The sequence below is a fragment of the Blennius ocellaris genome (assembly GCF_963422515.1).
Source record: "Blennius ocellaris genome assembly, chromosome: 3".
In the NCBI taxonomy this organism is placed as follows: domain Eukaryota; kingdom Metazoa; phylum Chordata; class Actinopteri; order Blenniiformes; family Blenniidae; genus Blennius; species Blennius ocellaris.
This window is the reverse complement of record NC_137652.1, coordinates 10,126,893-10,149,585: the sequence shown is the minus strand read 5'-3', so window position 1 is coordinate 10,149,585 and position 22,693 is coordinate 10,126,893. Positions and strand designations below refer to the sequence as shown.

General features: G+C 41.8%; 3 protein-coding genes across 3 annotated transcripts; 1 reads left to right on the top strand and 2 right to left on the bottom strand.

Moving 5' to 3' along the window:
• Positions 1-217: 217 nt before the first annotated feature.
• Positions 218-5,777, bottom strand: cldnd1b (claudin domain containing 1b). Its single transcript, XM_080520692.1, has 5 exons — positions 5,709-5,777; positions 4,826-5,387; positions 3,964-4,071; positions 3,579-3,716; positions 218-1,751 (listed from the first exon to the last, which is right to left on the bottom strand). The coding sequence occupies exons 2-5, from the start codon at positions 5,121-5,123 to the stop codon at positions 1,531-1,533; spliced, it is 765 nt and encodes a 254-aa protein (XP_080376818.1). The 5' UTR covers positions 5,124-5,387; positions 5,709-5,777; the 3' UTR covers positions 218-1,530.
• A 237-nt stretch (positions 5,778-6,014) lies between these two features.
• glb1 (galactosidase, beta 1) lies at positions 6,015-13,454 on the bottom strand. Its single transcript, XM_080519293.1, has 16 exons — positions 13,349-13,454; positions 12,640-12,812; positions 11,812-11,962; positions 10,641-10,701; positions 10,444-10,538; positions 10,186-10,366; positions 9,452-9,510; positions 9,246-9,367; positions 8,716-8,756; positions 8,521-8,633; positions 8,307-8,381; positions 8,102-8,191; positions 7,884-7,997; positions 7,547-7,678; positions 7,144-7,383; positions 6,015-6,789 (listed from the first exon to the last, which is right to left on the bottom strand). Exons 1-16 carry the CDS (start codon positions 13,400-13,402, stop codon positions 6,535-6,537), a joined length of 1,956 nt encoding a protein of 651 aa, XP_080375419.1. The 5' UTR covers positions 13,403-13,454; the 3' UTR covers positions 6,015-6,534.
• Positions 13,455-14,655: 1,201 nt separating this feature from the next.
• ccdc86 (coiled-coil domain containing 86) lies at positions 14,656-16,531 on the top strand. Its single transcript, XM_080494281.1, has 4 exons — positions 14,656-15,237; positions 15,570-15,699; positions 15,791-15,865; positions 16,007-16,531. Exons 1-4 carry the CDS (start codon positions 14,729-14,731, stop codon positions 16,148-16,150), a joined length of 858 nt encoding a protein of 285 aa, XP_080350407.1. The 5' UTR covers positions 14,656-14,728; the 3' UTR covers positions 16,151-16,531.
• Positions 16,532-22,693: the final 6,162 nt, after the last annotated feature.

Genomic DNA, 22,693 nt, shown 5'->3' with positions numbered 1-22,693 from the left:
AACCCTGCCAACCGCCAAAACTCAAGACTAGAAAGACAAGAGAGCATTTTATCATCCTAATTAAATCTTCGGCTCCTTCCTAAACCCAATCAAACAACTAAAGTGAACCTCAGCTGATAATACGTGCAGCTTCCTGGTTAAAAAATGTAAACATGAAACACCAGCTTTTAGAACTGACTATGATTATTTTGACATCAACATGCGTGGCAGATAAAAGTCAACAAGTGTCAAATTTATTAACACAGAAACCAGTACATTTGTGCTTCAGAACACATAGAAACAGTAACAAAAGGCGAAGTTTACACACACCAGATGTGTAACGATGCGTGTCGTGAAACTTTGTGACACTTAAAATATCACAATTCGTATTCTTCTAAAGAATGATCAACTCTGGACATTTTCCACACAAACAGGAGAATATTCTGGTCAGTTTTATTGATAAAGTGAAGATTAAAGACGTCGCTTCATGAGGATTAGCAGTTGAAGACATTTCTTTTCTTTTTTTTTAAGATTCAGTTTTCATTAAGAAATCTTTCCTGAAAACTCCTAGATGTTACAAACAAACATTTGAAAGGCTGAAACCAACACAAAACACGAAAAACAGTCCACAACATGTCAACGACTTGAACATATTCAAACTGAGAAATGTCTCTAGTAAAAAAGGCAGTAGTTCAGTTTGAGGCTGAAGATCACGAGTTTCCTTCGGTGGCATCAAACGACTTCAGTTATTTAACATTCAAATCAATGGCATTCAGACACATTAGATCTATAAACAAAGCTGAAGATGAAAAATGAGTGGTTACAATTTTAGTGATTGACATTTAATGACATTTCATCAGCTTTATACCACAGACTGAAATCCATAATTACCACAGAAGAAGTAAATGTCAGGTTTTAAAGGCATGCACAGCAACGGCCTGGGTATTTAAAATGATGCAACAAGTAGATACAACAAAAGACAAAAAAAAAACCCCAAACAACAACAACAAAGGCCCGTCCAGTATTTTTCATGCATTAATAGAGAAAGCTACCTTGAATCGGGTAATTCCAGGTCTGGAACTTGTGACGATGTAAATCTACAATGTGAAAATGAGTTAAGGGCAATGTGGTGAGCAGCTTGAGAAGAGGCGGCAACCAAAAACAAGGCCAAAAAAAAAAAAAAAAAAAAAGATACTGCACAGAAACACACCTGACACAAGAAATTACAAACCATCAACACCACCTTGACGCTCGATATCTTTAAAAACATGCTTTGGATAAGATAGAAGTCAGAGATGCTGAAAAGCAAAGATGAGATAAAACTTAAAGCATAAAAGCTTTGTCCATGAGAGCTTATGCTGATGACCTGCTAACTTTATTCCTGCCCGTAAGTGTGTGTGTGTGTGTTTATTATCTATTAAAAGACTGCAGCAGAGTAGTGAAAAACTACAACATTGTACATTTGAATCTACTCACACCCTCCTTAAACTACAGAAGATTTTCTAAAGACACCCTGTTTTAAAGTTTACGCCCGAGAGCCACCTGGCTCCTTCAGGCCACTCTGTAGGCGGTCATGCGGGTGTAGTTCTTGCGGTGGCTCCTGGCTGCCCACATGAACAGAGCGGCCGCCATCATCTGCAGAGGGAAGGAGATGAGAGCGAGGTAGAGGGACCAGCCCAACGAGCCCTCCACGCCATCTGGTGGCGGATAAACCTGGTGGAGGAGATCCACTCCGGCCAGGAAACAGCAGACGGAGCCCAGAGAGCACAGACCTGGTGTGACAGTGAGACTGTATTAGTTTATAGAAAGGAAGTTAAGCAGGGTGAAGGCAGGGTATAACCTGGACAGGTCGTCAGTCCATCACAGGGCAAATGCATCATTTCCTCATTGAAGATTTAGGCTCATTAATTAAGCTCACATGTCAGTAAATTGGATAACCCAGACAGACCACAGAAACTGCTCACAGACAGGCCTGGAAGAGATTCCAACCCACCACATTCCTACTATGAGGCATGAGCTCTAAGTGGAGGTGTAAGAGTCATTTCAACAAAGACTGACTGATTACTCCCTACTTCTCCCCCCTTTATAAAAAAAAAATCAAAGCACCATGTTGGAAATGTTCAGTAATCAAGGCGTCTGATGGTGGCGTATACTGACCAGGAGCTCAAGTGGATTTATGGTCCTCTCCCCCGTCTACTGTAATCAGCGTACACCCCACTTCCATCTATCCGCTATTCTGTCTGATCCAACTGAAGGTTGAGGAGCGGAACGTTACTGACCAGGTACATCCTGGACATTTCGTCAGTCCATTAAACACACAAGCATACGCACAACTATAAAGTTAGTATTTGACTTCAAACACATGTTTTTGACATCCGGGGGGGGGGGGGGGGGGGGGGGGGGGGGGGTGTCTAAAAGAGAGACGAACATACAATCTTTCTCGAGCCCGAACCCGACATGCAGATATTCCTGCTGTGAGGATATTAGCAACCACGACGCACTATTGCCACCATCAAATAGCAACACAAAAACATTAATTCATCCTTCAATCCATCCTCTGTAGAGGATTTATCTATGTGGCTCAGGTTGTCAGGAGCTGGATCCTCTTCCAGCTGACCTTGTGCACAAAGCAGGCTCCCCCTGGATGCGTTCCCAGGGATAACAGTGACACCAGCAGCCACCGACACACACACTCTTTTTTTTTTTTTTTTGGCAGAGTCTGGTGAGCAGGTCCGAGGTGAGTAAATGTTCCCCTCACAAGCCGGAGAGTCAAATATGAAGGGTTAACGTCAAGATCTGCTGTTTAAAATGAACGTTTCTCTCCGGCGGGTTGTCTGCCGGCAACACAAAATAAAAGCAGTGATTCACGCGTTATGGGAACGACTGAAGTTGAAAGGAGAGAGATGGTAACCGTGCACATCTGTGAGCTGCTTCAAACAAACACGTTACAAAGACCAACACCTGCAGCTTCAGCGTCAGAATGGTGTCAGGGGTGACGTACATTGTACACCGTCTTTTAGTCAACACGTCAAAAACGATCTGCAGTTGTTTTTCTTTTTGGAAAAACCTCTAAGAAAAGGTGTCGTGACTCACATTACCATAGTGAGAGCAGACAAGTCACAGCTTCATTGTGAAAAGCAGAAATACTACCACACTTGTAGCGGCTCAGCAGGGGGATCCTGTGGAACAATCCATAACTCCTTTCAGGAGAAATGTGTTTTGAACACCCAGTCCTATCAAATCTAATCCCCAAATATTAAAGCCAGCTGGAAACGTTTCCAATTTTGTGGATTGCAGTTGTCTTTAAAAAAAAACAAAAAACAGAGCTTTCTGCCTCTCAGTCCTGAAAAAACATCCTCTAGCTTAGATTCAGTGATTCTGCTTGCGAGGACAGTTCATTAGAAAGGTTAATATTTGCATAACGTTCTCCATCTGCCTTACGTTTTGTCCTAAATCTTATTCATGACGCTGCAGCACACTGTAATGAGCACTGCAGCGTTGTGCAAATGTCAAGAAATAACTAAGTCCACATTGATTTTTCTCCTCCATCCTGCGGTCTATGAATCTAAAAGAGGTCAATGTGCAGACATTTGTCTTACCTGCGAGAAGGTGAAGCACTCCAACGCCTAACGTGGGGGTGAAGCTGCGACACAGGCAGGCACAGACCCCAATGAGGCCACTGAGGAACACCAGCGCCAGCGACACCAAGGGCAGGAGGAACTGGCACCGCCACAGGTCTACACAACAAGCAATGGTTGATTATTATTCCCCTTTATAATCTGCATCCGCAGTGCCTGAGATGTACTGAGGATGGCTTGAACCAGAGCAACAATTCGGAGAAAATGTTAACGATATTAGAAAACAGCTCTATGTAAGTATTTACAAAAGCCTTGTTCGACTATCCCTTAAAGCATTGACATTTTATTCGCACAACATACGACATTAGGCATCCTGACGCAGGCGGTCGAATGAAAACACACTCACATGTTCTCAGCAGATCTTTCTCATTGTCGGTGTCGTACTTTGTGATGAACTTTGTGATGAACTGCTGAGGGAGAGTGAAGCTCACACACTGCATCTCCATCTTGGGGTCTGCAGGGAAAGTCAAAGGGAATCAAATAAACTCGATTGTTTTGTTTTGGTCTCATTCAAAAACACAGTAGACGATATGTGCCAAACCACTGGGCAATCGACGCATCACAACAGTGTTTCCAGATGTGCTGCGGACAATCAGGTCAATCAATGGCTTCCATTTACCATACAACACAATACACTGATAAAAATGTATATATTACACTCACTGACTCAACTGTTAGTGTGAAAACACTGTAGTCATCATATGGTTTGTACAGATGTCTCTGTGGTGTCAATGTTTTTGTGTGTTTTATGTACATTATTATAGTGTTGCGGTTTCCCCATGAAACACATCTGTGAGAGGATGCATTACTTTTTAATATAACCAACCTCCTTTACATTGCTTTTAACTCTGAATACATTTCCTTTAGTCTTTTATTATAACATTTGCACTTCGTGTGGCTCTTCTACCTCTACTTGCATCATGTTGAGTCATCTGTTAGTTCGGTGGCATGTTGATCAGGGATGGGCAACTTTGATTATAGCAGGAGGGACAAACTATAGTCATAGGCTTGAGGGAGGAATTATAATGAATGCTAGATAGATAAATGAATGGCTATAAATCCAGCATACTGAACCAGAGTGCATGCGTTTGATCATTAATTTAGGAATGTTCTATACGGCTCACCCTATGCAGTGAAATACAGATGCTGATGTGCAAACTGTCCATTGCTGCGTGTGAAAGTGATACCTGGTGAAAGAGAAAGAATACCTGGCTCCTTGAACCAGTAAGAGCGGCTGGGTGCTGGCACCTGGATGCATCTCCACCACAGTCCCAGGGTGCCGTTCAGGAGGAACATGGGTCTGTACACCACCTTCTCACCGAACTCCCCGTTGATGAAGTCCCGTCGGAGCTCCGTCACGTTCACGTCCTTCGGCTTCACCAGCCCCGGGGGGCTGTTGTACTGATACCAGTGCTGGGTGCCCACTGCCACGGAGAGGTAGACCGTGGCCAGCAGGCTCAGCACCGAGCCGATCACCAGCGCTGTGGCGTACCGGTTGTCCACCATGGTCCAGGAGGAAACAACACAAAGAACTGCAGCCTGATGCGGAAGGTTAACTTTGGCGTTCACTCCTTATTATGGAGGACGAAGCTTGAGGTTGTATGGTTAAAAATAATATGAGTACTTTTTGGATCAGGACATGTCTCGCGGTTCTTTCAGGATCACTGTGGGATCAGTTTTTTTTTTTACTGTCCGAGCATCGTGTTTCATTCAGTTTAGTCGCATCCGTGCAGCGGTGGGAGCGTCGCTCCGAACCGAGGCTTCCGCGATCTGCAGGAGAGACACACGTTTCAATATTGTCCAGGTAACTCTTTGTTATCCTATAGCATTACACACGTTACACACATTATCTGAGGGATGCCTGTAATGCGGGGTTACGTATATGTCATTATCTAAAGAGGTCACATCTGTTTGGAGCAGCTGGCTGCTGCTGCAGATGTGTACGGAAGTCAGCGACACAATTGGCCATTTAAATGGCTAATTACAGCTCGAAGGGCAAGAAACGTCACCATCAACGTGCTCTGAACCTTCAAAATGTTAATAAAACTATATTATCACACGCATGCTGGACAAAACTTTCCATAAAATTACCTTAACTTTCCCGATAGGTAAATTCTCCGCAGGCCTCCGCCATCTTCTTCTACGGTTCTTTTGTTTTTCTTCTTCGTCTCTCACTTTTTAGTAGCTGATATGAAAACAAACTAGAGCATTCCCGCCACCGTGCGGTGGGACTCTTGAATTTCATTAAAAAAAAAACAACAATCAAAACAGCCGATATTCGATCGAGAATTGTGATAAAACGCGTAGAAAGTCTTCACCGACAAACATTTTTTAAGATTTTATCTTTTTCATTTATTTGTGCTTAAATAAAACAGGACTCTTTGAGTAAGTCTCCTCTCTCATGCGCTCATGTTAAGTGTACAATCTGTTGGTGTCCATTACTATTAATATTTCACAATTGTGAGGCTCATTTGTCTGGTTTTTTATTCCATCATGTTTATTTGCACAAGCTGTACACAACCTTCAGAATCAATGTGTCTGTAAAATGATTAGAAAATGAGTAAAAGCTAGAGATCAACAATCCCACAATTATATGATCAACCTCAAACACAAATGGAAATAATCCCTTTCACAAAATAAAAAAAAAGAGGTTAAATGTAATGGCAAATAATTGAGGTAGAGAAACCCACTGCTCAAGTCTTGGTAAAATCCTGCATTTGGCTTTAAAAAAAAAAGTTCTGCAAATTTGTATGAACACATTCAATCAGTGATATCCCTAAGTTTACCTCATTCACAATCCACAATAAATCTTGTAAGAATCAAACATTCAACAAACTTACAAACGATTTGGCACTCATATACTGATGAGTTTAGTGCAAAGTGATTTCTTTGGAGTAGAAGAGAGTTCCCTGTATTGTCACAGTAGATCCTCTTTAACAAACAGGCCCCTGTGCTCTTTAACGTCCGAGGGAACCGTTGCGTTGAGGATGGGTGTGGTGGTAAACTCCAGGGTGCACGGCTCGGAGCTGCAGGGAGCTCCTTCCAGCTCCAGGACGGTCACGTTGTTGGGCTCAGCTGTACTGAGGATGTTAGCGGGCACAAAAAGGGTCACCTGAGGGCCTCGAGCTGGCCAGTAACGACCTAAATTAAATCCATTTATCCAGATCTGTCCCTGGAAACCACAAATTCAGAAAATCACACAGCCGTCACAGTCACACAGAATTTGTACAATGTGTTAACATCAGTGTCAAACTGTGACAACATGAAGCGATTCAAATGACCACGACAAATGGTGGAAGCAGTGGTGTGGTAGATCAAATAACCTTGTAACCCATAAATACACGTAATAAGTAATTATTTCACAAAATGTAGTTTTGACCAATTTTGTAGTTTTTAAATCGTCCCGGGATAAATAAATATGCACTCTTAAAAATAGAACAACCGATATAATAACAATTAGTTTTCTTTCTGGCTCTTCATTGACTTTGTACTGATTAGAAATGGGAATGAAATAATCTTCACCGACCTTCTTCCAGCCAGGCAGTTTGACGTAGGTGTCCTGAGGGAGATCAGGGACGCCGTCAGGAATGATGAAGCTTCCGCCGTAGAAGGCCGGAGGGGAGGGGCCAGCAGGCGGAGGGGGATCTCTCAGCGTGGGCTCTTTTTCCCCAAGAAGGCCCTGACTCACCGCGTCGTCGATACTGAGACTGTACATGGTCCAGCCGCTGAGTGGCTCATTTCCCAGAGTTAGATTAGACACCAAACCCTGTGACAAGACAAATAAAAAGCTCACATCAGCTTCTGGTTAAGTGATAACATTTTATTTCTATTCTCAAGATGCTTCCCTTCACAGGAAGTGGAAAGAAAAAGATTCGAGGATATAAATGAAGATTTTCTGTGACGTTTAGTGAAGAAACTTAAAAGAAAACCTTAAAGTCGTTGATGTTTTTGCCATAGTTGACTCGGCCCATGTTCTCCACCAGTATGTCCACTTGACTGCCGGCGTTCCCGCTGACATTGACGGGGATGGCAGAGTCCCTCTCGAGAATCCCCACGGCAACCTCCAGAGGAAACATACATGGAACTACACGGTCATTACGTCACTTTAATCGAGCGACAATCGGACTTTTCTCTTCGTCACAAACCATTTCCAGAAGAAAAAGCTCATTAAAGCCCGTTAAGCTTGAGCTTTGCTGCACTTGCATTATATAAAATGAAGACACTGCATTTGCATCAAAAGGCTGATGGGGAAACGACGAAGCTCACCCCGTCGACTGACACGTACGCCCGGTCATGAACTCCGTTCAGCGGCGAAGCCAGAGCAGTGGGAGAGCTGCAGTTTATAGGCAGAGTGGTCCTGTAGAGCACGAAACCAAATTCCTGGAGACCAGCGAGAGAGATCCATCAATGGACACAACCAACATATTATAGCAGGGATAAGAAAACACGGCAACAAACTTGGAGAAGAAACATGGGAGAAATACCTGATTTAAGTCAATAAAAGTCTGAGGATAGACGCTTTTTACAGGCCCTGAAAGCGACAGCAAATCCAGGGCATCGGTTAGCGTCTGGAGCTGGAGGGGGGGGGGGGGGGGGGGGGGGGCAGCACAAGTTCACGTTTTAATATCCAGTGTAAGTGAAATGTGTAAAACATGTTCAAGACACTATAAAGACAGACAGATTGTTTACCTTCTTCATTTTCACTGGTCCGTATGCATATTTCGGGGTTGTGGGAGGTATCGGTCCCTCTGGTATCTGACGATGCTATTTTCAAGAAATACACAGAGAATAAAAAAAATATAAGGCAGATACTAAAAAAAAAAAAAAGCGTTTTATGTGGCGTACGCATTGATAAAGGTCGACTACCGTCACCTTTGCTGCAGCATTTTGCACATTTCCGTACCATTTTGATCACCTCCCGAATGGCAAAGTATTTCTCCGTCAGGTCTCCCGCCTCCGTGAGCGGCGCGTCGTAGTCGTAGCTTGTGGGTTGAGAGCTGTATTTACTGTTCGCGCCTGAGGATACAGGGAGACGTTCAGGCGACCCCGCTCTGGAGCGCCACAACATTCCAAGCAGCTTTCCTTAAAGCGCACTCACCATTCCAGTAGCCAAAGTTTGTTCCTCCAATAAACATGTACCTGAGCAAAAACAAGATGTGACAATTATTATGCACACAATTATTAATCCTTCGGGATGATTTCACAAACTCCTAACCTTTTTTTTTTTTTTTATTTCTCTCAGTAAATCCAAAGACGTGCATTACTTTTCTTTATTCCTTAATATTACTTAATCAAATAGATGCCGAGTGTGGACATCCTTGTGTTTTGGTTTACTGCACTAAAAGGGTGCACCTCTGACTCGTTGCTTACCGATTAACAAAAGTTGCATTTGAATGAAAATCAACGTTTGAAATTGTAGATTGTATTTAATGACATATGTGGACTTTGAAGACTCTTTCCTTGAATCTTTGTTTCATATATGACAAATTGGGGGTTACTGTGATTGACCCTGGCTGCCGTCCACAGTACTGGAGCCCGTGTCATCACACTGATGTTCAGCAGAACGCAGTTCTTCAGTAAAAAACAACAACAAAAAAACACATCACATGTAAATCTCTGCAAACTCACATGTTAACATTGGCCCCCATGGCCAGCATCTCATTGAGCGACTTGGCCACGACAGCAGACGACACAACCGAGTGACGCGACCCCCAGTGGTCCAGCCAGCCGGTGTAGAACTCAGAGTTCACCTGCGACAGGAGATGCAAACATCAGGAACCTCTGCAGACCCCCCCCAGCCCGGGACGACCACGTGGAGTGAGGGAGGTGCTTGCCAGAGGTCCGTGAGGTTCGGCGTATCGCTGGGCACTGAAGGCTGCCGTCACATTTCCACCTGGCACAATAAAGAAGCACAAAGCAACTTCCCGATCAGAGATGACTCACATTTAATGTGACGTCGAGTCAGTGGAAAGAAAGACAGGAAGTCACTCGAGTCACAGGAGTTAACGGATTCATGCTTCTCATTTCACGGTACATTTATAAGCGTATCCTAAGTTATGACACCACCGATTATTATAATAATATGATTCTTTGGTTGATTGTTTCTACGCCCATGACGTAAACTAAAGAGATTACAATTGTAATTGTGGTGATGAAAACACCGAGCCGTTGTGAGCACTTCCAGCTCTTCGTGTGGAGCTTCACCAGGTCTCCCCATGAGGAACTTTAATTTTTTTTAACAGTGCAAAAACAGGCGTTTGAGGCTAATTGGCGACTCTTAAACTGCCCATTCAGTTTGAATGCAAACAGTATGTGTGTGTAAACAAAAGAAGTGAGGTGTAATCTGCCCCTGGATGGAATTGGCTCCAGCACACTGTGATACATTGGATAAACTGTGAGAGAAGGCGAATAAATGAAAGCGAAAAAAACATGTGATCTTACGATACTGTAAATTGTAAGGGCCGCTTTTTGTGTCTACTGACAATCAGCAGTGTCTGACGTTGCCATTACTTAAACGGAGCCGCCGTGGACGGACAGAAACGGTGGCAGGAACACAGAAGGTACCGACCTGGCCCAAAGTCAACGGTGGCGTAGAGGTTTTGTATTGAGCCACATTTCAGGAAGCTGCGTCCGGCTCCGTCTGTCGTGAACAGAACCACCTCGTCTCCCAGGTGAGACCGGAACAGCCGGGCCAGGTGACGCAGGTAGTTGTAGTCACAGGCAAAGTAACTGCCGTATTCATTCTCCACCTGTCCAAACAACTTTTTTTTTCTTGTTCGATCTGACCGCGCGTTGAAAAAGCAGCACGACCAAATCACAGCCTCACCTGCACTGAGATGACTGGACCTCCGTTCTGATAGAGATAAGGCTTCATCATGGGCAGCAGCTTCCCCATCCACTTATCTACAGCCGCGATGTAATCTAGAGGGGGGGGGACAAAAAAAAAAAAAAAATCACTTCTGTTTATACACCTGCATGAAATGTGCTTTATTTCCCACTCAATAATCTATTTTAACGTGTCACCTGGATCGGAGGATCGCAGCACGATATCTTTCTTCTGAAGCAGCCAGGCAGGCAGACCGCCCTGCGGAAGCACAACCACACAAATAATGAGAGGACACACAATCAAACTCCACACAATCAGCAATAACTCCACTGTTAGTGGATTTACATTTAAAAAAAGAAAGAAAAAAAGACACATTTTTAAACACAGTGACTGCGTTTGTCTTGCATAAATGTCAGTTGTTTTTGATTCATACAGCAGGAAAACTTTTAACTCCACAACTACTTAAGTTTTGGAGCCACATGCGAAGGAAATGCTTTAGAGGTAAAGAGGTAAAACGACATAGCGAAAATATATATTTTTACAAAACACAGAGACGGTAGACTTCTGAAGAAAAATATGTGACATTTCAGAAATATGTGATTTTTATCCTGCAAAATGAACTGAGACGTCAGAAAATTCTAAAGTGATTCCAATACAGGCAACTTTCTCTCTTTATGTTTAAATTGCATTGCAGCAAGTTACTTTTGTCTTGCAGCCAATGGCGCAGCAGGCACCTTTTCAAAACTTCACCCACTCAGTACTTGACTTAACCTCACAAAGTAGTTTGTCTTCACCTTGATGGTGAAGACAAACTACTGGAAAGACAACTGGAAATTGACATTTGTTTTAAGAATAAACAAAGAGTGTGCTTTGCAATTTTTAACCTTTGCAGTGTCGCCATGGCGGCCATGATGGAGTCGTTTTAGCTCGTAAAACATCAGCACTGCATCATTATGAAGAACAATGAGACCAACCCACAATATAATCTATTTTTATCTTTTTGAAATAGATTTTTTTTATAGGTTTCTGTGTTGTCATACTCTGTCTTAGTTTTTATTCCAACCCTCTAATTTCAATTTTAGAATGGCAAGTACTTCTGGCATTTTCTTAAAAATGACAAAATGTAAATATCTTCTAGTTCTTTATTATTTATTATCATATCGTTATGTGTTTGCACACGTCCAATGCTGTTAGCAGTGACAGACGAGAGGTAAAAAAAAAAGATCATCTTAAATTTCCTTGATTTTTTTTGTTTTCGCTCAGTGCGACATGGGTAAAGCTCACTATTACTGTAATCTCCATTTTAGCCATGAGTTAATTTCTTCATATAGGTGAGTATATTTCTTATGGGCAGTAATCGTCCCTCACCATGTCCCACTCTGCACAGATGTAGGGTCCGGGCCGGAGGATGACCAGTAATCCGATGTCCTGGGCCAGTTGAAGAAAATACTCCAGATCTCTGTCTCCGCTGAAGTGGTATTGGCCCGGAGACTCTTCATGATAGTTCCATGGGATATAGCTGCAAGGTGGAAGTAAAGTGTCACTATAATCCAGACAAACATTTTACTTTCTCTTATATAGACTGCATAATGCACTTATACATATAAAAATACGCACAAGAGGATGGAAATGTATTTTGTTTTCCAGAAAATTGAAAAAGTTTATGTCAAGGCAAAGTTAGTTTTACTTCAATAAATACTAAACGCTGCACATATAACATTCTGCCTTAAGTATTCAGCTGACTTTTTTTTTTTTTTTTAATATGTTAAATTATCTATAATTTGAGTAAAAAGGTTTCAAATACTAACTGCAACCTCACAAAGACAATGGTTGAATCTTAAAGTCAAGCTAGGAGGCAAATTCACTCAAAGCAGAGTTTAATAGGTTCATACTTTTCTGTCGAATAAGTCTACAGGAATTCTTGCAGCTTTACAAAAGATCAATGTGGTCAAATCCCTACATCAGAACTTGATCTGTGTTTGGATCAAATCATCGCCACATTGTGCCATTTTTAAACCTTTTGAAAACATCTGAACTTGGATGAAGCATGCTACTCTTGTTAAATTAAGCCATACAGTTTTAGAACCTCTTTTGAAAAAAAAAAAAAACATGATCCCTTTAATCAGAATCATACCAGTCAGCAAAAATCATTCTGACAAGCAACCAGAGACGCCAAGTGAGAGGAAGTGAACCCACGTCTGGATGGCGTTCAGTCCGGCCATGTACATCTTGAGCAGCCGATCTTTCCAGTAGACTCTGGGGATCCTGCTGTAGTGGATGCTTCCCGATATGTACTGAAACCTCTCCCCATCTTTACGGAAGCAGTCGTCCTGGTAGTCCACGCTGAAAGAAGGTGCTGCTGCCCCAAACTGCAGTTCAAACACAACACAAGTGGTTTCAGGTAAATTATCACATGTTTGCCTCCATGTCAACCAGCTCTCACTGTGTTACATAAAAGGATCGTGGTGTTTTATAGTGCAGGGCTGGCAGCATCAGGTGATTCGGAAAAAAAAAACAAAAAAAAAACTGGTTTGCTGACTGAAGGTTGACAATGAAGCCTCAATGTAAAAAGCCAGCAAAAATACTCTTTTAACACATGTGTGGGTGACTTCAGGTCATTATTCTTAAGAAATAGAAACGACATGCACAGACATTCAGATGACATATATATCCTTGAAAAACAAGTTAATGAATACAACACATTGAAGTTTTGATGATGTTTACAAATAATGAATGTAAGACATCGGATCCAAATCTCTTGTTTTGAAAGGTGTAGAGTTAATTAAAAACAAACAAACACACAAACAAACAAAAGCCATTCAGTGCTGCATTTATATGTGCCAGGTTGCATGGCTGCAGATGAAGTAGAATTGAACTGGCTTGAATTGAACTGGGATTTACTCACAGATTGTCCAGACAGCAGCAGCAGCAGCAGGCTGCAGACATTCAGCACCGACATGACGAGGCCTCCTGCGGCTCCGGACCAAACACTGACAGCAGACTCGATGATCCAGCATTCAGAACCAACACTGTGGGCTCACTTCCCTATGGGAGCTGCGATGTTTTGAAAAAGGGACATCGTGAGGTTGCGGAAGTGAAATCATGTGACATGCTGGTGGGCGAACCGCAATACTTCACTTCAGCCAGCAGGGGGCGGAAATGCTCCATTCACGCCTTTCTTCTTTTATGTAAATTGACATTTCTATTTGTTTGAAAATTAAATAATTATTGTCACTGTACGAAGATATATCGATTGTTTATGTATTTACTCACAGGTTAGTTGAAGGAAATTTTAAATTTTACATATTGTATTTTTTAGGTCGACAAACAACAAACAACAACAAAAGAAAACTCACTCATTACAGAATTACCCAGGTCATAAGAAATCATCAATGGCTGTTTTCTCATACCTGTTAATACTTTAAATTTCTGTTAAATTTAGTTATATTGAGATTTTCAAACGCTGGTTGCCTGTGTGTCACATTGACTTCAAAACCTTATGTTTTCTCTATAAAACTTTGAGAGATCTGGGGCCTAAATACATCTCAGATTTACTCCGAGCATGTAAAATGTCCAGACCCCAGGGTCCTCATGAGGAAGAGGTTTGTTAAGAGTTCCCAGAGTCAAGGTGACAAGGTGAAGCAGCTTGCGTGTGACAGTGTGGAATAAAGTTCCTGAACACCTGAAGACTGTTGACACACACTTCTTTTAAATCAGACCAACAAACATTATTATTTCCATTAAAGAATACATTTTGCTCGTGTTATTACTCTTATAAATTAATAAATGTGACTTGACTTAAAAAGCGCTTACATTATTTATTACAATTCTATTCAATTATTAATAACTTTGTTTTTATGCATTTCATACTCTAAATCACCTAGATTTAATGGATTTAGTTTTTTTTCCCCTTGTAAAGCACTGTGAATGGCTTTGTGCCTGAATGGTGCTATTTCAATACATTTGTTTTGCCTTGCCTTTGAGATTATTTCATTACTTTAAATCAATTTTCAAGCACAACTTTAGAGGTAAAGATGTGGATTTTTTTTATTTAAAAAAAGATATATGCATAGATATACCCTTCAGTTATTTCTTTTTATTTAGGTTTCTGTTGATGCTGTTCCTCTCCGGGCCTCTAGGGGCGATAATGCAATACTGGGTTTATTCTTCACCTCCTCCCCGGAACTTTCGTCAAATACACAGCGCCGGGGGACTGTGTGTGTGATCACACGTGTGTTCAGAACTTTGTCTTAGTAATGTGGCGGAGCTGTTTTTCGTAAAAAACATGTCGAAAAGAACAAGAGCCGAGAATCAGGAGCACGTCGCTCCTGCGGCGGTGCCTGAGGACGAGCAGGAGCCTCCAGCGGAGACCAGACGGACCCGCAGCGGCCGCAAGATCCGGACTCCTGCCGCGCTGCTCGCTTCTGAAACCTCCGTGAGGACCCCCAGCAGGAGGACCAGGCGCTCCGTGCTACAGGAGCAGCCCGAACCCGAGGAGCAGGTTCCGGAGGAGGTACCCGACGAGAAGTCCACAGAGCCGGAGCCGAGAACCGAGCCGGAGACCCCGGCGCAGCCGCAGATCGACACTGCACCAGCGGATACAGACGAGACTCGCGTCAACGGCCGTGAGGACGGAGCTCAGCCCAGACCTGATCCGGTAGAAACCGCACCTGCGACCTCGGAGAGCGTCCCGATGAAGAAGCCCTGTCCGGCTCCGAATGTCAAACAAACCCCGGCGATTCCTCTGGGAAAGCCCAAGTCTGGACGAGTGTGGAAGGACCGCAACAAGCAGAGGTGAAGGACGGAGGAGGAGGCCAGTCGAGCTTCAGTCATCCAACGGTTTACCTGTTGGAAGTGTCCCGTTTTCTTTAGTATAGTGAAAAATATTCTTTAAAACCCCATTCAGAATGATGAGGTGAATATTTGGAGGGCGCTTTATTTAGCTCCCCAAGATGACAACCAATATAACCAACACACACTATTGCTTTTGTAACGTCAGTTTCCTAAAAATTACAAATCTCGTAAGCTGAAACTAGAACTGGAAACACAATGTCAGATTTTACCAGCCACCTTTTCATCCGCGATATGGATACTTGTGAAGCACATCTTTCTATTCATCTTCCCAGGTTCTCTGCGTTGGTGAGAGACAAACAGTTGTGCACCTCCTGGGAGAAAAAGATGAAGGCCAGGCGGGAGAAGGACTTGGTGAAACAGTACTCGCTGCAGCTCAAAGAGGAGAAAGCCAAACAGAAGGAGGTGAGAGGAAAGCTCCTGGGACTCATGCCCCTTGGAATGACATGAAAGCATTTGCGCTTTGTTTTAATTGGCATTTCATCTGCGTTCACAGGAAAAGAGGAAAAGAAGAGAGGACAACTTGAAACGTCGCGAAGAGAACGAACGCAAGGCGGAGATCGTGCAAGTGGTGCGTCGGCAATCCAGTTTCGAAACGCACACTGTTGTTCTAATTCATCTTTGCCAGGCTTCTTCCTTCCTTCCTAGCTCCATGCAGGCAGTGGTTTAATGGAACATAAATGCCGTGTGTGACATTGTGTTTCTGTTGCAGATCCGCAACACGGCCAAGATCAAGAGGATGAAGAAGAAACAACTGAGGAAAATCGAGAAGCGAGACACGCTGGCTCTGCTGCAGAAGTCACCGAAACAGAACACGAAAACCAAACCACAAAAAAAAGCCAAAGATTCAATTTAAAGGCGAATCCGTCCTTGTCCAATTCAGAGTTGCGGCACGCCGGAGCTGATCCCTGCTGATACTCCCTGGGCAGGTTACCAGTCCCAACACAAAGAGACAGACGACCGACCACACAGACGTATTAACTCCACACCTGTGCCTGTTTTTGGACTGGACGGAAAACTGAGTGCCTTCAGAAATCTTGGCCTTGTACACAAAACGTGACGACTCCAGAGAAGCCCCACGATCCACCCACAGGTGCTAACCACACCTGTCCCATCAAATAAATCAAAGAACAATTTGGAGTTTGTACTTTGAGGTGTTTCTTTTCTCCCAAAACCTGTTTTATGCAAATGTATGATGCTTCAGAGTATTGATCAAGTGATTCATCTGTTCTCAAAGGATCTATTTGTAATAAATGCATTTTCAAAAGCCCGAAGGCTTCAAACCATTTCATTTTTTGTCTTTTTACAAAGATATCTAGGATGGCAGTTATAGTGTCATTCATTGTCTGATACTGAAAGGTATTTGCACATTCCAGGTTTATAAATTGTCGATTCTGATCAGAGAAAAAATAATTCACTACATCTCAGTCTTGACCTCTTAAGGGGAAACAGGTTGGCTCTGGTTAATCCTAACTCACACAGTTGAAGCTTTGGTTTAAATAGTCTTCAGTAACATGCTGGTGCAGCAGAGCAAGAACAGACTTAATTAGCTGAAATATTTAATTTAGAAACCATTTAAACCAAATGAGAGCAACACAGCAACTCGGTGTGTTGCAGTAACACTGTCCTTCCAGTATTATATTCTCCTTTCACGACACAATGTAATAAAGAAAACATTTACTCAATGGGATTTTATATGTCAAGGAACCTTGGATTTTATTTTTTAGATACCGGTAATTGTTTATCTGTTATCTTAGCACCATTCACTTCCATACATAAAGACCCATGCTCTTGTTATAGTTTTATTGTATTTCTTTTCTAAACAATACAAAATATTGGTTTCTACTGAGGGTGTCGGTGAAATGAAAGTGCAGCAGAAACCATTAAGTCCCATCTAGTAACACTAAGCTTAATGCTTGTATGACAAGTGTTGGGGCAGGAAGGGAATCTGACATAAAAGGCAGCCGTGTGCTTATTGCAAAGGCCACTTCTGTATAAAAGGAGCAGCCAAGTAGACAATTACTTCCAGTGGAAACAATAAGATGAAAACTAAATCGGTCAATTCAGAGCCTTGGTTGATTTAGTCAAAGTAGTAATTTAATAGATGGGAGATTTCACACAATAATGAATCATCACATAACATGGAAATTATTCGCTGAAGGGATTATCCTTGGAAAGAAATACATCCCAGCATAAGATTAACCAAATAAATTAGTAAAACTAAATGAGAATGTATAATTCAGTATGGACATAGAGTTACGTAAAGGTGCCTTCAGCAGCGAGCTGGTATTGATCATTACAGAAATGTTTGGAGAAGTTTCTCCATGATTGAATGTGTCACAAGACAGGCTCCAGGTCTGGCGGTGTGTGCTCAGGGCAGGGGTGCTCCAGAGACACCCTGCTTTTCTTTAAATGTGCACTCATTCCAAACGTACCTGACGCCGTCATCGCTTAGGTAAATAATTTGCTTAACTGATGCACATTGCTGCCTTTGTGTCTTTGTGTCACGCAGCAAAACAGCCACCACCGGTCATCACCAGCCTGTTTGCTCACTAATCCTTTCAATTGTGGCAAAATGATCTCGCAAGCTTAAAAACGGTGGGATTTACAGAGCAGTTTGTTACACTGATGTGACCGACGTGGAAGGAATGAAAGTCATTCAAACTGGTTTTGCGTCACATAATTTTTTTTTACTGTTTGACGTTCACTATATAAAAGCAGGGACCGACTGAGGTTTTTTGGTGTAGTTTTACAACTCAGGATAAAGAAGACTTTACTTTGACACAGGCAAGGAGCCCGAAACTATCTGTAAGTACAACATTCATCAATATGTGTCGTAATGGACAGATGGACTTTTATTGTATCATCTTGAACTACTTTTTTCCAACAAAATTTTAAGAATTTCAAAAAAGTTTTAACTTGCATGCCAAATGGAAAAAAAAAAACAGTCTTTGAGAGTGTTTTTTTTTTTCTTCTTCCTTCTTTCAGATATAACACAAGATGAAACTGTTCCTGCCCATTCTGATTCAACTCCTCATCATTGGTGAGTAAAAAGCTTTGTGTGAATTGTTTTGGTAACTCCTCACAGGAAGGCCGTGAACCCGGAGTCAAACCCGGGGTCCTCCTGCTGTGAGGCAAAAGTGCGAACCACTATATCAGCCATCATTCTTTATTTATTTAGCGCCTATAAGGGAGTTAAATGAACCTCGATGTGCTTCACAAATGATCGAGACATATAATCGTGAAATAAGAGATTTAAAGTTGAGTCAATTTGTAAATGGTGAAAATAAAAAGAACGTAATTGTTTTAAAAAAAGATGATAAATAAAATATACCTATAAGTCCTTCTAAAACAAAAGGATTTATGAATATTAGTACAGTATATACAAAACCATAGTAAAAGAGTAAAACCCCAGAGAAGTCAATCATACCTCAAAGCTGATTGAAATGGGAGAACCTACATTTCAAAAGTTGGGGAATAAAATAGACTAAAACACAAACAGAAGAAGATTGGCTAATGTAAATAGACATAATATTTTGTATATTACAATGTGTGACTTTAAAAACCCATGATAAAGAACTTTACTACATTTTGCACCATTAACAAGATGTTTTTTTTCTTATTTTATTTGCCCCTTCAATAGCCTCAACAAATGTCTTAACAACTGCTCAATCTACTGGAGCTGCCACTGCTGGGACAGGAGCGGCGACCACCGGGGCGGGAGCGGCTACCACCGGGGCGGGAGCGGCTACCACCGGGGCGGGGGTGGCTACTACCGGGGCAGGAGCGGCTACCACCGGGGCGGGAGCAGCAACAACAGCAGCAGCAGCAATAACAAACTCCACAAACACAAACAGCACAGCAACAAACAGTGGTGTGGACACACACGCCGGGATCCTGTTCAGTGTGGCTCTCTTAAAGCTCTTCTTTACATTGTAGCTTATTGTGTTTCCTTGAAACTATTTCTACAGGATGTGTCACCGTGCTCACAAGCTGCTTAGTGCGTCGTTCATGTCTGTATTCACTACCAACCGTGTTGCAATGGGCTCTATTGTTGATGGTTCTTATAGAAGTGTAGATGATACAACGAGTTGAAGTGTGCAAATAAAGGTTTGGTAAAATGTCTCTCTTGACTTCAATCATGATCACATTAATCACTGGCTTGAAATAAAATGAAGATGAACAAAAATGTATTGTAGGAATAAAGTCAAAGTATAAAGAATAAAACAAACTTGAAAACAGTTGAACAGTTTGAGAATAAAGTCAAAATGCTGAAGAAAATATCAAGAATAACACTTTGACAGTATTGTAATATTGCCGCCACTTTAAAAATCAAAGAATAATGTTTTTATCCTAAAATCTCAAACCTGTCACATCTCCTTCAGTTTCTTTCCCATTTAACAAGAAGTTAAAATTACATTTAACACAGTTTAAGATGCATTCTTTTTTTTAAAAATATTTGGTGACATTTTTCAGTTAATTCTTTAATCAGATGCACAATTAATCTATAAACAATAAAACTGTACATATGACATGTAGAGTGATTGATATCCATTATGTTGTCACCAAAAGTTCAATAAACGGTGGCAACTAGCTCTAGAAATAAAATAACCTTCGAAAAGATCTTTAAACAAAAATCCTTCCGTGGATTCAAGCAGAAATGTTTTTTTTTTTTTTTTGCTTTATAAATCTTTACATTGTTTCCATGTTTCCTTCTGAAGTTTGCTTGAGTCACACGATGATTCATGTTTTGAATAATGACTCCTATACGTCTTAAGAGGATCAACATACATCATATGGAGACTGACACTGTTTGTCAAAGTGACACAAGCAGGCACTAAAACAACAGACCGGGTCAAACCCACTCTGAATGTGTCATCTGTTACTCAAAGCGAAATGTGTTCATGTTCCTATAGATGCCAGAGGCAATACGTCAAATCACACCCATCCATCTTCTTGACCGCTTCATGCAACTTGACACTGTGATGTGTTGGTGCTGATCCTGGACAGATGATTACCACTCAGTGGGCAAACAACTAATTCACGCTTTTCGCCAGTTTTAAAGTAAGCAGTTAACAGCAAATAAAAGTTTTTGACCCGTCGCAGGAACAAAAATGCTTTTAGGAGATGTAGTTTCCTCAGCCTGGTGGTGTGGAAGTGGTTCAGCTTCTTGGCATGGCGTCGGTAGGCCGTCCATGACTCACAGCCACACAGCAGGGTGGTGAGCACAACCACTTTGTAGACCTTGATCTTTGTCTCTGTGGTGATTCCTCTCGTGTCCCACACATTCATGTCAGAGAACTTGCCAACGCCTTGTTGCATGTCTGCCTTGGAGGCGGGGTTGAGGACGCAATCATCAGCAAACAGGAAGTCATTGAGGGTATCGGTTGAAACCTTGGTTTTTGCTTGCAACCTCCTGAGGTTGAAGAGTCACCCATCGTACCCGTGATACCTGATGCCGATGCCTGCATCGGAGTCTCTGAAAGCGTCTGTCGGCATTGCCGAAAACATGAGGCTGAACCGGTTGGGGGCATGAGTCTCCACGGACCCTCTCTACTAACAGTGTCGAAGGCTTCGGTCAGATCGACATAGATGGAGTACGGGTCAGTTCTGTTCCTGACGCCTCTCTGACACTTTAATTCAGGTTATAAACTGTCACACGAGGCAATGAACATTACAAAAGAAATACCCTTTTCAAATAGTCGTGTTGAACGTCCACTTCTCAATCAAAAGTTTGCCATGGATTGCATGCGAGTACACATTCTAACCACAGGATGGTGCTGTTTCTTATCACATACAAATGCTCAACATCCACGTTTAAACCTCATCATTCAGTGTCATCGGTAAATTTAGAGCCCTATATAGAAACATGCCTGAGGCCCTCACAGTCATGGAATCTGTTCTAAATGAGATGAGATGTTACTAATAAAGATGATTGATCAATTATTCCCTTAATATCAGGCAGGAATGCGTTTCCTTTTCTTACCCAGCTTTGCAAACTATTTTAATACTACTTCGCTGCATATTGTGGATGAACGATTTTTGGAGATTCGTTAGTTAAAACAAATGAAAACGAGTGGCTTCAGACCTTGTTCAGTGCACCTCGTGATCCTAAATTTGATAAAGCAGATATAGAAGGCTGTGGGGGGGGGGGGCATGACAGTGATAATCCAAGTGCAGCCCCGATGCAGGACATCTCCAAAACACTTGAGGCTCCAACACGGACATGTGCTGTAAGTATAAATATTTCTCTGCACTCAGTATCTGAAGGAATTTAACACTTTATTTACTCACTGTACGTTTTTCACAGCATGGTGAGCACGAGGCCGTGACGATGTTTTAACAACAGACCATGTTATCAATCACGGTGCCAAATAACTTCACTGGGTCTCTCATGCTTATTCAGCTGGTTGCTTGTTGTTATTTTTTTTTCTTCTTAGCCTTGCACAATTTTTCCAGATTTGTTGATTGTGTAATGATGTTTTGACTTCGAATAAACCTTCAACTCAAATAAATGAATTTACACATTTTCAATCCCTTTCTTTTATTTTTGTGATACAGTGTAACAACTCTTTTGTGGATTATGTTATACAATTTCCCCACATTTGTTTTTAATGAGTAAAAGAAAAATACTAACATCCAATTCAACGGTCCAAAAACTTTGATATTTTATTTACAGTTCAAGTCAGTCACATGCAACATTTTCTGAAAATGAATAGACATGAAATTAGCAAAAAACTGGGAATAAAATGAAAGAAAAAAAATGGATATTATTTTCTCCAAAATAGCAATATACAAAAATAGAGCATACAAATACTGTACAGCAATTATCTCCAAAAATATTCTGCTGCAGAATTCTTAGTTTTACAAACAATGTCTGTGAGAATCCACAAACATAATCAGTGTTGACAAAAAGGGTGTGAGGGCGAGGGCAAGGGCGTGTTCAGCTGTTATTTGGTGGAACGAAGAGGTTGTTTGGACAGAAAGGGGGACGTTTACTGTGAGCTTAGGGAGACTCTAAAAGCTACAGAGGAATAAATAACACACCCAACACACAAGAGAGTTCACATCAGGGAGGCAGTGATACTGAATAAAGACGCTATAAGGTGAGGTCGCTAAAACCAACCATGGAAGTACAATAAAAACCCTCACCTATGAGGGAGAGCGTATTCAGTTTTCTACTTTTAATCTAAGAGTATTATCACATTCTGCGAGATTACCATCTGTCAATAAACACTGTGTCCTGACGGGGCCTAATCAGCGAGAGGATTTCTGCCGCCGTCATTCAGAAGAATATCTACTCAACATGTCCATAAACGTCTGAGATTCCGACAGTCCTATATTGTCTGATTGAGTCTTGTCTATTTATAACAGAGTTGAAGCAGAAGCAACACTGACG